At 34.4% G+C, this 13905-nt stretch overlaps 1 protein-coding gene and 1 pseudogene across 7 annotated transcripts; both read right to left on the bottom strand.

The window, feature by feature from the left end:
- Positions 1–30: 30 nt before the first annotated feature.
- On the bottom strand, positions 31–3099 carry LOC142540248 (uncharacterized). 7 transcript variants are annotated; one of them, XR_012819062.1, is made up of 4 exons: positions 2211–3099; positions 2056–2108; positions 1907–1957; positions 31–427 (listed from the first exon to the last, which is right to left on the bottom strand). XR_012819062.1 is itself a non-coding variant. In XM_075646250.1 (3 exons), exons 1-2 carry the CDS (start codon positions 3048–3050, stop codon positions 2061–2063), a joined length of 888 nt encoding a protein of 295 aa, XP_075502365.1. In that variant the 5' UTR covers positions 3051–3099; the 3' UTR covers positions 31–1957; positions 2056–2060. The 7 variants fall into 7 exon arrangements, 4 of the variants coding, with proteins under 4 accessions (XP_075502365.1, XP_075502366.1, XP_075502364.1 ...); XR_012819059.1 differs by having other exon boundaries at positions 1727–2108; positions 2211–3097; XR_012819060.1 differs by having other exon boundaries at positions 1907–2108; positions 2211–3097.
- Positions 3100–8453: 5354 nt separating this feature from the next.
- On the bottom strand, positions 8454–13756 carry LOC142540247 (uncharacterized; annotated as a pseudogene).
- Positions 13757–13905: the final 149 nt, after the last annotated feature.

The raw sequence follows: 13905 nt of genomic DNA, 5'->3' as shown, positions 1-13905 counted from the left end.
CGAATTATTTTATCTAAACGAAGCATGTAATAATATATAATAATCGAAAACATAAAAATTATACAACCCACCATTATAGCTGTAGCATAGGCGAAGGCGTGAACATCTATCTATCCATAAGTTAGAAGGGGTTGCTGCAACAAAATTAGTAGTAGCCAAGGAGGCAAGTACCCAAGATTTGGGTTTCATATTACAGCGTCTACCGCAATCCAATTAGAAAAAGTTCTTTACAGAAACACCAGGATTACACACGAATGTGGAACAAAAGCAATGGCATTTAGAGTTAAAAGATACACATTTGGCGGTCCAGAGGTTGGAGCTTAGAGATGGGCCAGCCGCCAGAGAACACCGGTGTTTCCAAGATTGTCATGCTTTGCTCAGCCAAGCTGCAAGGTTTCATAGCATATACCTTCACGCTTCCAGGGATCTATAATGACAACCTTTGTAAAGTTAAGGAGACATATACGTGGGCAGGCAACAAACAACATAAGACACCCATTTTTAATTAAACACTGTTGATATCTCCACAATGGCATAGTCACCGAACAATACATAACCAAGAAAGGACAGGAAAGAAGAAGGGGATCAGGAAATCTTCAGTGCAGATAGGAAGACAAGATGATAGCCATAGCATGAAAATAACAACCAAAAACCATTAACATAAAACATGTCAATTTCGTGAAATTCAAGGTCTCTAACTAGAAAAGAGTGCAAAATGGAACGTGCTAAATAAAAGTATCACGGTAGCAGCATAAGGGAGAACAAACAGGCATGCTTTTAGGTGTATGCATAAAACTACTTCATTGATTTGGCATTACGAAACCGGCCGAGGAAATGGAAAGAAAACTAGATTTGGTCAATGATAACGCCTGAACCATGAGGGAGCTGGCAGTATCCAAACAAAGAAGATAAACAATAACCATCGCCTCAGACTAGTAGTCACAGAAGTACCAAGAGAAAAATCAGCATTTGGTTGTTATTTAATTCACACCTTCACATTTAATGTAAGTAAAACTTACAAAAATAACCAGATGGCAGACAATAATGCTCGATCAAATTGAACAATAAACCAAGTATAGTGCGTACACGACGATAAAATGTGTAATGGAGCAATTAACCAGAGATAATAATGATAAATGCAGAAGAAATGGCTTCCTTTTTAAAACAAACCCAAACTAAGCCAAGCAGGAAGTTTGGCTTGGATCGCCGGCAGTAAGTAAAATAAAAGAGACCAGAATATATAGAATGTTGACTAGATCAAGCAAAAATCGCTTTTGGTGAAAAGGAAAATACTCGAAGGGCACAATAGTATGAGGGTCAATCTTAACTGTTCGATTTCCATAAGTTGCAAGTTTGATGGTTTAAAAAATAAGAGAGGCACTATTGCCAAAGATTGTAGTTTTCAGTAAAATTGGTAAAATATAGCAACCTCAATACGAGAAATTCAAAACCTATTTAAACTAATAAAAAAACTTATCTGCGTGACAAAAAGTCTTCAAAAATAATATTGAATTCCGACCATAGAAGGCTCGATGGGCTAAAGTGCTAACTAATGTATCGCTCCAGCTATAGATTAATAGATGTGATAGAAATGACAAGAAAGTGACCACTTAAGCCCCTTTTCGTTGGAGGCTAAACGTAGAAGATCCGATTTAATTCAGTTAGCTTGAATAAGTTCCACATAAGAGAGTCGATTTACGCCCACTGACCCACATGAGAAACGTACCATTATCAGCCATACAGAAACTCCTTAAAATGCAAAGTAAACTTTATCTAAAGCGGCCTCTCAAGTCTCACCACCCACTACTGGCACATTGCTATGAAAAACTTCTGCAAATCTATTCACGTTCAATATAAACCAATACACGTATTATTTTATTGGGATTAACAAACAATAAGTAATTACATTATATTCAACTCCTTTCCTCGTGTGTTTTGGTTTCATGGCCAAAAACCCCTGCAAAGGAGCAATAAAACTACAAAAAAAGGACTGAATGGAAAAGGAGCAATCAAACTACCTAAGCTAACAAAAAAAAGGATAGCCGCGACCATCACCAAATTTATTCCAAGCCAGCAACTTTGTACCTCAACCTCATGTTATGATTCTCCTGCGAAAAGTGAAAAACATTGTTGACTCAAGAATAATACTCTACTTGATCAAGTTTCAACAGTTATTTGATCAAGCTTAAAATCTTTACTATCCTCCTCACCTGCTCCAAAACTTTTGCAGAAGTCTGCTCCACGGATCTTGATAACCCATCAATCTTAGCCAGCATTTTACCATATAAATCCTCCAACTCGTTAGTATAGTTTACTGCCTCCGTGCCCACCAATTTATTGAGCCTGTGAATATCGAAGCCTTCTGCGTGCATGTCCAGCTGCTTCTGGTTAACCAAATTCCTCTTTGTACTCCCCAAAGTCTGTTCTTTATCATCTTCTGCCATCGCATCCGAACCCCTGGGTTCGAAATCCATAAAAGGGAAAGGCGCATTTGGGACAAAAAAATCGAATTGGGATCGAAAAGAAGGCCCGATGTTGATAATAGTCAAGCTCTTGGGCTCGAATGAATAGGCCGGAATGCGATACTGGAAAGCCTTGTATTCATGCGTATGGATCAACTGATCTTGAAACGGCGTCGTAAGGAGGAGAAAGAGGGATGGGGGGAGGGAAATAGTGGAATTCTGAGGGGTGAAAGCGAGGGAAAGAGATGAAGAGAGAGTAAGGGTGGTGGTGGAATCTCTCAAAGAGGGGCGTAGGGGGGTTTTGCGGCGAGCGGAGAACCAGCCGAGGAGGGAGGCGGTGGAGGGAGAGGGAGAGGGCGGAGGGAGGGCGAGATGGGAAGGGAGGGAGAGGAAGGAGGTGATGGTGGCAGTGATAATTTGGGTGGCGGCGGCCGAGGTGGAGTCATCCGACAGGGGAGTTGGAATGGAGAGGGTTGCGTGGCCGAAGAGGAAGCCGTGGAGGTCGGCTGGGGAGGCGGCGGAGCGGTGGAGAAGCGAGGCTAATGTTGCGCCTGAGATGTTGACTTTGTCGATCGGAAAGTCATCCATTTTGTAAATAAGAGAGAGGGATTGGTTCAGACGGGAAATGGAATTATCGAAAGTATTTATAAGTGTGAATTTCATAATGATGACAATGAATTTGTTAATGAGTAGGTCTCTTATGAGACGGTCTCACGAATCTTTATTTGTGAGATGAATCAATATTATTGATGTTAACAATAAAAAATAATACTCTTAGCCTAAAAAGTAATATTTTTTCATAGATGATTCAAATAAAGATCCATCTTACAAAATACGACCCGTGAAATCGTCTCACCCAAATTTTTGACTTTTTTCATATATTAGCTGACTATTCTCGTTTTATTTCATTATTCATCAAAAAGGCTATTTTTAAAAATAACATTGTTTGTTGAACATTCTCCAATATAGTCTTCTTTTTTTTCGAAGTAAAACAAATTCATTACTTCATAATATCTTGATTTACAATACTAAGTAATCAAGTTGGTATATCACCAGAACACCAAACAACAAAAAAAGAAACATCAGAAGCTTCACGAGCTAACCGATGAGCAGCCCTGTTGGCCGATCTCGGCATGTGGTTGATAGACAAGAAAGCATCCGTCTTCAGCATAGTGAGAATATCGATTGTGAGCATTCCACTCGGACCAAGGTCAACTAAGGAGCTGCTAATGGCTTGAGCAGCAGGTATCGAATCTGAGAAAATATTAACATCGTGAAGACCAAGATTAAAACAAATCTCCAATATAGTCTTGAATAGATTATTATTCCTAAAATACCTTTTTTATCACCATTTTCTATATTTCGGAATAGTTAAATAGGATAATTCCTATTTTCCCGTACATATTTTCATGGAGATTTTATGTACGTTTTTTATCATTGTATTTTTTAATGAAAATTGTTCCATGAATATATTTATCTTTTACCATGAAATAATTTCATGTTGGTTCCCTTGAAGTTGCATGAAAACATAAGTAAATTAAAAGTCAAATTTTGATTATGAGGTTCTATATAAGGCAATTTTTTTAAACAAAGCCTTCAAATATAGATTATTTGAACATATGAAATTGATACAATGTGACGAGGTTGTTGTTTGATTGACGTGTTTGACTTGACAAATAATAGTTTTTCGATAATAAAATGTTTTTTCTTTAAATATAGACAAAAACTTGTGTAAACGATATCATGGATCGTATCTTGTGAGACATATTTCTTATTTGGGTCATTCCATGAAAAAATATTACTTTTTATGCTAAGAGTATTATTTTTTATTATGAATATCGGTAGGGTTGACCCGTCTCACATATAAAGATTCGTGAGACCGTCTCACAAGAGATATATTTTAAATATAAACACCACAATTTTTTCATTTATCTTAAATATATAGTTCGATTTTCATTTTTAGAATTATTTTATAAATTATTTTATCAATCTACTTCATCATCGAATAAATTGACTACTTCCAACATTTTTTTTATCTTAATAAAATATTCAATAAATAATATTAAAATTGAAAATTTGAATTAAAATTTACTTTTTCAATAATTTTTTTAATATTTATGAAAATATACACAAATCTAAATATATATGACAAATATAATATGTGAAACGACTTATCACGTTGGAAAAAATAACTAAGCATATAAGTAGGAGGAAAGAAATTTATGGAATTGAAAATGATCCAAGCAACTCGAGTAGATCCATATAAATCCTTGGAATTAAAATCCACGAAATCATTGGAATATACTCCAATAATCAATCAATTTTAAATTATTGTCAATATAAATAAAGAAAATAAAGTGTAAAAGTAGGGGTGTCAATCGGGTGGGTTGGGTCGGATTTCGGGTCAACTCGCAAAAGTTTTTTCTTTTTTTTCAACCCGAACCCGAAGCAACCCGAAAACCCCCAACCCGAACACGAACCCGTATAACCCGACTCAACCCGTCTAACCCGCCTAATTTTATTTATTTTTTTAAAAAAATTAATGAAAAAAATTCAAAAAATAAAAAAATAATATTTTAATTTAAACACATAATAACAAAATTTTCGATTTAAATTTGAAAGTTTAATCGTAAAAAATTAAAAGTATATTTACTAAATCAAATAAAAAATTGTTAAAAAAATAAAATATGCAAAATAAATATTAAATGATGAAAATTTATCATATAAATATACAATAAATTTTGTTCAAATATACAATATATAAAAATATAGGTAATATTTTAAAAAAAAAATTCGCGGGTCAACCTGCGACCCAACCCGACCCAACCCGAAACCCGCCTAACATGGCACTAACCCGAACCCACCCAATCCGAACCCAAAAAACCCCAACCCGAACCTGATTTTTTTCGTGTTGGGACGTGTCGGGTTGACGGGTCGTGTCGTATTTTGACACCTCTATGTAAAAACGGCAACTATACTGTAGGTGTTTGGTGTAAGTTTGCAACAAACTTCAGTATCCCATTTACTAATCATCATGTCCAAGTTAGCCCAATGGCAATGGTCTCGCATCACATGCTTCGATAAATTTTATTTTTTCTAATTTTCACTAAGGCCATCTCCAATCCAAAATTCTATTTAAAGCAACTCTACTTTAAAATAATACAATTTCTGCACCACATATTATATTCATCTCCAACCCATCTACTTCAAATCTTACTTAAAAAAAATATTCTCAGAATATTCTTTTTCAAAAATATATTTAAATTATTTCTTATTAATTATTAAATATATATTTCTAATTTTATTAATATAATTATAAGTATCGTTTAATATTTATTTAAATGGTTTAATTTAAATTGTTTAATGATTATTTAAATTGTTTAATAATTATTGTTTAATATTTATTTAAATTGTTTAATAATTATTAAAAATTTATTTAATTGTTTAATATTATACGAATTGAAACATAAATTATTTAAATTGATAAAATATAATAATACAAGACATTGAATTAAAAAAATACATGACATTGAATTGAAACATCCAACCACGGGCGAGAGATGCCACAATTGCAAATCGTGATTGAAGAACGCCAAATGCACGCTCCACATCTTTCCTGCATGACTCTTATTTCATCGCAAAATACTGCTTCTTTGGACCACGCGGATCATGGATAGTCTGCACAATAGTTGACCATTTTGGATAAATACTATCAGCTAGATAATATCCAATATCATATTCTTTGCTTCCAATATTGTAATGAGTTGGAGGAGCAATTCCTTGTGCAAGATTGGAAAATAGACTGGACGACTATAAAACATTTATATCATTATTGGTTCCGGGTATACCAAAATATGCATGCCATATCCAAAGATCATAATCAGCCACCACTTCTAAAATGATTGTTGGAGAACCACTACGACCTGCATATTGTTCCGCCCAAGCCGTGGGGCAATTTTTCCACCTCCAATACATACAGTCGAGACTTCCCAACATTCTAGGAAAACCTCGTTGTTTGCCAATATAGAGTAGTCTAGCAACATCATTGGCCGTAGGTGATCTCAAGTACTGCTCAGCAAAAACTTCCACTATATGTGGTGAATTGGTAGGTGCATTTTGACCGGTACGTGCATTTGAAATGGTAGGTGGAATTTCTACTATAAATATACTCCTGATTGTTTGAATGAATTATCAAACATTACAAATCATACTCCAAATATCATATTTCTTCAAAGAAAATCAATGGACTCCAGTAGCCGAACATCTAACTACTCTATCGAAGAACAAATAGCATTGGCTGCATTTCAAGAGGAAAATAAAATTTTGTACATGGATCTGACCACAATTGGTGATCCAGAAATGCGTCAAATGGTTCAAAATGAAAGAGCAAGAATTATGCAGAAAAGAGACGAAGGACGTCGTCAACGTGAAGGCAACACATTTGGAAAATTTTTTGGTGATTTTGGAGGATCTGGATCAAAATCTGATTTTCCAGATTATTGATAATTTAGTTTGATTCTATTTTATTATCCTTGCACTTAAATTAAATGTATTTGATTTCATTTTTTTATTTTAATCGTGTGTTTGAATGTTTAAATATTATTCAATAAATTTGTGTATTCGATTATGTTATTTACAGCAATGATTTACATTAACCTTTCAATTTATAGATTAATATGTTAATCAAATAAATTTCAATTATTAATACTAACAAAATATTTTTTTATTTAATATATTAATTAAATGTTTTTAAATCATTTAAAATATATTAAAAAAATCATATATTATTAAATATATTATTTATTAAATTAATCATAATTTAAAAATAATAAAAAAATAAAAAAAAAGACAACACCCTGCGTCAAATTTGACGCAGGAGGCGCTGGGCGGCCCGGTTGGAGGGTATACGACAGGAGATGTCCTAAGTAGTAAGTACAAAATGAATTTAAAAAATAGTAACTGATTTGTGGTAATTGATTTGTGGTAAAAGACGTACATGAAGATTAATTCAAATCCAATACATGAGTAGTCGTTTTGTTTTTTTTTATCCTAAGTACATGATATTTAATATAGTTTTCCAAATTATTTGAATTTCTCATGTTTTATGGATTTGATACTACCCAGAACCTACGAAAAAAATAAATTCGACAAAGCATTTAACAACTCTCATTTTTGTTTTAAATTCATCATGAAATTGAAATTGATATAGCATCAGTATCGAGAAAAAAATAAGTATATATATATATATATATATATATATATATATATATATATATATATATATATATATAGAACAATGATACCCTGCACACTCTTTTCCTGCACACATGTAGGCAACTGCCTACGTGGCACGCCCACAACCACACAAAATTTTTTGTTTTGTTTTTTTTTTTAAAAAGACTGACTAATCATGAACCGCCACGTAGGCGGTGCTCATGATACCCTGCACACCTGATGTGAAGGGTAACAAATTCGTGTGTATATATATATATACGTAAATTAAGAATAAGAATTTATATGGCTTTTGAAAATAGATAAATAATAGTTTAGATTAAGCATCTATGTAAAAGTGACGTTTGATTTTTCAATTATTAATAGTGAGTCGGCTGGAATTTCGCATAAATGAGAGAATATATTCGACCACCAACAGGTTTTCAAAATAGATAAATAATGAGTAAGATGATCTCACGAATTTTTATATATGAGACAGATCAATCCTATCGATATTAACAATAAAAATTAATACTCTTAACATAAAAAATAATGAATAAATCTTTTGTGAGACGGTATCACGAATCTTTATATGTGAGAGAAGTCAACCCTACCGATATTCACAATAAAAAGTAATACTCTTATCATAAAAATAATAATTTTTCATGAATGACCCAAATAAAAGACCCGTCTCACAAAATACGATCCGTGAGACCATCTCACACAAATTTTTGCGAAAGTTAATATTTTTTCATGGAGGACCGAAATAAGAGATCCGTCTCACAAAATACAAAGTTTTTACCATAAATAATAGTTTGAAGAATCACTACGGAATGAGAGAATATATTCGACAAAAACTTGTGAAATTTAAAAAGAAAAAAAGAAACTAAAATTCTGCGTTCATCTTCAACGCTTAGAAAAACTAAAACAAAGTATTAAACAACATTTCAATCGTTGTGAAAGACAATAGCAGAGGCAAAGCTCCTTTTTCCGACGGACCTCTTCTGTGTTATTTCCCAACCTACATCCTCCCTGTAGCGTTCAATCTGCCATTGCAATAACCATTAGTCTAAATACAATAATAACAGAAGAGAACACCAGAAGCTTACCGTGTCCAGTAAGACCTCGTTATCTCTAAGACCTCCAATTACATAAATGGATTCCTTGAGAACTGCAGCAGCTGAGTATCCCCTGCTCTGCTTCATTGGATCTCCGGTCATCCAGGTTCCAACACGAGGGTCGTATATCTCAACACTCGGTACCATTTCAATTCCATCAAAACCACCAACAGCATATCTGCAAAACGGCATTCAAATAGAGTCCTTGAAAATCGACAGGTGATAATGGTCACAAGTATTGAACGGACTTAACGGGAATAAAGTGTGATCAGTACCTTTTGAAAGAAAATACAAAAAATGGACTTACATCTTTTCATTCATAGCTACCAATGAATGGCAGCCTCTCCTTGTGCTCATACTCTCGATTCTGGTCCAAGAATGTTCTCGGGGGTCGAATCTTTCAGCAGATCTAAGATAGCAGAAAATCCAGAATAAATAGTGAACCGGAAATATGGACAAGAGAATGGCAAACTGGCTAAACAACATACGTCAGATAATCAATTCCATCATATCCTCCAACAGCATAGAGCGCGCCATTGAGTTCCACAGCTGCAAGAGCGAAACGCTGTAAAAGAAAGAGCCATGTGAAACCAAGAAAAATGAAACATTCTCCTTCATTCCAGAAAACAAATTGGAGAAGATGCAGTGATTGATTTGTACGACATATATGCAAATAATAACTCTCCCTAAGGATTCACCAGGCAGAAAACAAAGCAGACAACATACAGGTCTTGGCAATAATAGCACCTTCTTTAAATTGAAATACTTGCACATGTCCAACGACTATGTTTGCACATAATTAGTGTCTTTCAATAATGCAGAAAAGTTATAGCAATAATACCTCTAATATGTCAACACTGTATAGATCTTCTTTTATTATTATAAGAAACGGCTCAGATTACCTTTTGAAGCATTGAGCGTGTAGAAATCCATCGTCCAACATCTGAATCAAACATTTCTACATCTGAGAAGCATTCAGCCCCATTTCCACCACCAACAGCAAAAATTTTTCCATGTATAGTGGCACTAGCTAGGTGGCCTTTTTTTCTGTTCAGGGAAGGACGCAAAGTCCACTGATTGTTGACAGGATTGTACGACTCAACTTCACGCGAACAGATTCTAACTTTTAAATATTGAGTAAAAAAGGGGAGACAACAAGGAAACGAGAATCATGATATACCTGTATCATACAACAAAGAACCATCTCCGCCACCAAATACATACAGTTCCTCATCTAACTTTGCAACTGAGGCATATGACCGCAGAGTAGACATTGGCTTGAGAGATTTTAAGACATCATTCACAGGCGAGAAGGAATGCAAAGCCTTTGACCAGGATACACCATCATATCCACCTACTAAAAATATTAACTCATTGAGATCTGGAGATTCAACCGCTGTTTCATTGCCAGTTGAAGCACTGATTGTCAATGAAGTTTCAGGCACGGACTCAAATCTCATGCATACTTTTTGCAGTCTCTGAATTTCCAGTTCTGCCTCAGCCTAAAACAATATAAAGCATCAGTTAAGAATGTTGTAGGGATTTTTACCTCGCCAAACCATTTAAACATCATAATCAGAAAGCATATTGTCGAGTAAGAATGGTGGATGTTAAACATTAAGATGCTCTTGAGAAAACGAAAGGTTAAAAAAATCAGTTGGAATAATAATCAGACAAGTAATCCATCCTATTTATTGAAGAGGGCTCAACTTGAATAGGTAAGCCAATGTGATTTTGCAAGGAAAAAGTAATACCAGTTTCTTTTCCAAAATTCCCATTTTACATGTTTGTTCTTGCTTAAAAGCCTTCAGCTCCTCCATTTCCTGACACAGCTGCATTCGTAGTATAAATAAACAAATATATAAATTTAAAGCTAGAACGGAAAAAGGTTGTCCTTCTCAATCAAGCACTCGCATTCAAAACCTAACCTTGTCATGTGAAGATTACTTAGATTCAATTTCAAAATTTCAACAAAGCCTAGCAATCGCTTAAACTAGGATCCCCTCCAAACTTAAATATAATGCAAATCAAAATTGAAAACAAGGGATATGGATAGTAGAATACACTAAATTCTACCCAAATATCATGAAAACAAATGTTCACATTATAAACACTGAAACTTGAGAACAAATTGAAAATCTCATAAATGTTTGATCTTCTGGTGTCGCATTAATAACTTGAATTGCTTTTAGAAAGGAATACACACATTCTATGTTGTGTCTTTGACCAGCTTTATGCTGCTGGAAAGTTATAAACATTAAATTTTTCCTGAATAAAACGTCGAACTATTTTCACTTCCTGACTGAAATGCTTGATTTTCAGAAATATACCTACGATATACATCAGGGATTATTAAAAAAAAATGGGGATTTTGGAGCTTGGAATTGATGCTACACAAGTTCATAAGAATATGGGATAAGTTTGAGTTGCTTTAGAGAGGCGTGAACTGTAAAAAAAGCATAGATTGGAGGATTTACAGAAATGGCTAGAGTTACGAGAAGAAGACGAAGGGCGATTATAAATGTACTATATGTCTTACTCAGTTACTCATTAAGCCATCAGGTAACTCCGATGTCGATCAAACTTCAGCAGAGCTCAAAAACATCCAAGACCAATTCAATTTGCTTGTTTCCTATCCCAACCAAAATAGCCTTTGAATATTGAAACAAATACCTGTGCTATGGTTGCATAAGAATCAAGAGAATGACAAGGGCTTTCATTATTCCTGTTTCCCGAAGTTGACATGCCATTTTCATAAGTCTCATGCTCCAAGTCCACGTCTTCCATGTAAGTAACTTCTCCAGATTGTCCCGTTATAGCTGCAGCTGAATGCTGCACGATGCCGGGCCAATTCTTTTAGCTTCATGTGTATAATGTCCTTTTCTTCAGGTTCTGCATTTTTGTTGACTACAGATGCCTCCATCAATAGGTTGTATCCATTCAAACACAAAGAATCGTCTGAATTACCCAGTGTTCCAAAAGGATCATGAGAGTTGGCAAAATCATCTTTAAAATATGGTGGCTCTGGAGCTTGTGTTTCCTTTCTTTGGATGCTTAGAGGAAACCTCTGCTTTGCTAATAACAATTTTGGGGAATTTTGGGGGGTATAAACACTTGGAGCAAATGCTAGAGAGGTGAGTTTAGAAATTAACTTGCTTGCTTGAACATGATCCAACTCAAACAAGAAATGATTTTGACTGTAGTAGTTGTCAACAATTGTTGGCTTGAATATAGTTTCAGAAAGCGGCTGGCATTCCAAACGCACACGTATTTGAACCTTTGTGCAAAAATAAAAAAAATGAAAAATAAAAGATCAGATACTATAGTCTACTTTTGAAGTTTGACATATTCTAATCACCCTCGATTAAACCAATAACAACAATAAGTGGTTTCCACGTAATACCTGAGCAGGATACCTTGTTCTCTCTGAACCACCTGAGGTCCAGCCATATGAATCAATATACATTTTCCCGGAGCTAACTGCTTCATAGATGCCATAAAGTTTCCTCTCGCTGTAATTGAACAAGAATAGAGGCAAACCTGGTTCGATGTTCTTTACATATGAGAAGTGCTGAGCTGGGAGTCCTAAGTAACATAAAAAAATAAATGCCACTGGAATAACACAATTGCAAACACAAATTTATCATGAGAGGCTGCATTTAACAACCTAACAATTTAGAACAATGTACTAATTTTATGAAGATTATACAAACACTGTTGAAACTAACCAAAAAGCTTTTTGGTGACACATTCGCTCTTGGTGTTATTCGTGCAACCAAATATGACACCTCCCAGTTGGTTTTTACTCAAATTCCTACATTTCACAATAGAAGCCATCCACGAAGAAGAAGTTCCACTGAGACTAAATATGTGATTTCTCCTCCCGATACTGCATAGGGAAGCATGTAAAAGAAATTATGAAATAACCAAAATTAGACGAGAAACTGAAGCCACAACTTAAGTCCCAAAAAAATTAAAATAAAAGGAACAGATAGAACAAAGTCACAAACAAATTCGACAAAATATAGAACCATCAGATTCAGAAATTATCAGGCAGTCATTTTTTCTTTCTTGCTACTTATACACAAAAATGCAATCAACAATGTTAATCAAGATCCAGGAAAGTAAATGATTTTGTTAAGTTCTCTATGAACAAAAGCACAAAGCAAATACAAATAATCTTCATAAGCTACCTAAATCATTGAAATGAAAAATCATTCAATCATCCATACACACACCAGTATCCTAAAAAAGAAAGGGGTATATGATTTTTTTTTCTTTAGTTCAAGAATCATAATTTCCCCTAGGTCAAATTCATCTCTTCGTCTCACAAATTACCCTCCCAAAGCGTCCATTCTAAATCAACTTGCAAGCATTACGAAATCGACAAACATTAAAATTTTACAATCCTTTCCTGTATTCACCATTAAATTTAACTTCAAACATAATTGTAACAATATTTTCGAGATCCCCCAAGAACATCATCACAGCTCTAATGAAACGCTCATTTCACAGTCTCCCACAAAATACAAACACTTCGATCAAATCCATCACCAGTTCAGTAAACTACAGAGAGAGTAAACAATCATATTTCCGACACAGAAATCTGATCAATGTTGTTCTCAAAACAACGATTGCCGGACCCAAAAAAAAAAGATAAAAATAACATCACAATCGCCAGAAATCCAATCTAAAAGTAGAAGAAACAAAGCGAGAGAACCCAAAATGTTCATCTGTCCCAATGGACACACAACAATCAATCGACACAAAAAAAGAAACACGCAGAAATCGTGAAAGAATGAACAGAGAAAGAAAACCTCCACACTCGAGAAACGTGAGAGTATCGAGAGAATAATGTTGACAGAAAACCGCGAAAAAAGAGTTTATAGTTTCATAAACCAGCACCTCGGCGCATGTTATCTGCGCTGGCCGCCTATAGAACTTCCTGCTAAAGGACCTTTTTTATGGTTTCGGTAATAAAATATAATATCTATATAAGAGAGGAGGTAGAGAGACTCCTGTAATTGAAACTTCTCCGGTACAATTTATTAATTATATTTTTTTATATTAAACTTCAGTCTCATTTAAATAGATATAATATATTTTATTTATAT

Source organism: Primulina tabacum, chromosome 3 (genome assembly GCF_025594145.1).
Source record: "Primulina tabacum isolate GXHZ01 chromosome 3, ASM2559414v2, whole genome shotgun sequence".
NCBI lineage: Eukaryota > Viridiplantae > Streptophyta > Magnoliopsida > Lamiales > Gesneriaceae > Primulina > Primulina tabacum.
Note: the sequence above shows the minus strand (reverse complement) of the source record. Positions and strands in the feature narration are given on the sequence as shown.

Excerpts from the sequence above, each read along its gene's own strand:
- LOC142540248 (XM_075646250.1), bottom strand. The coding sequence starts at position 3,050 with ATGGATGACTTTCCGATCGACAAAGTCAACATCTCAGGCGCAACATTA. Across the intron at positions 2,109-2,210 it reads CTGCAAAAGTTTTGGAGCAG|GAGAATCATAACATGAGGTT; the intron begins GTGAGGAGGATA and ends CACTTTTCGCAG.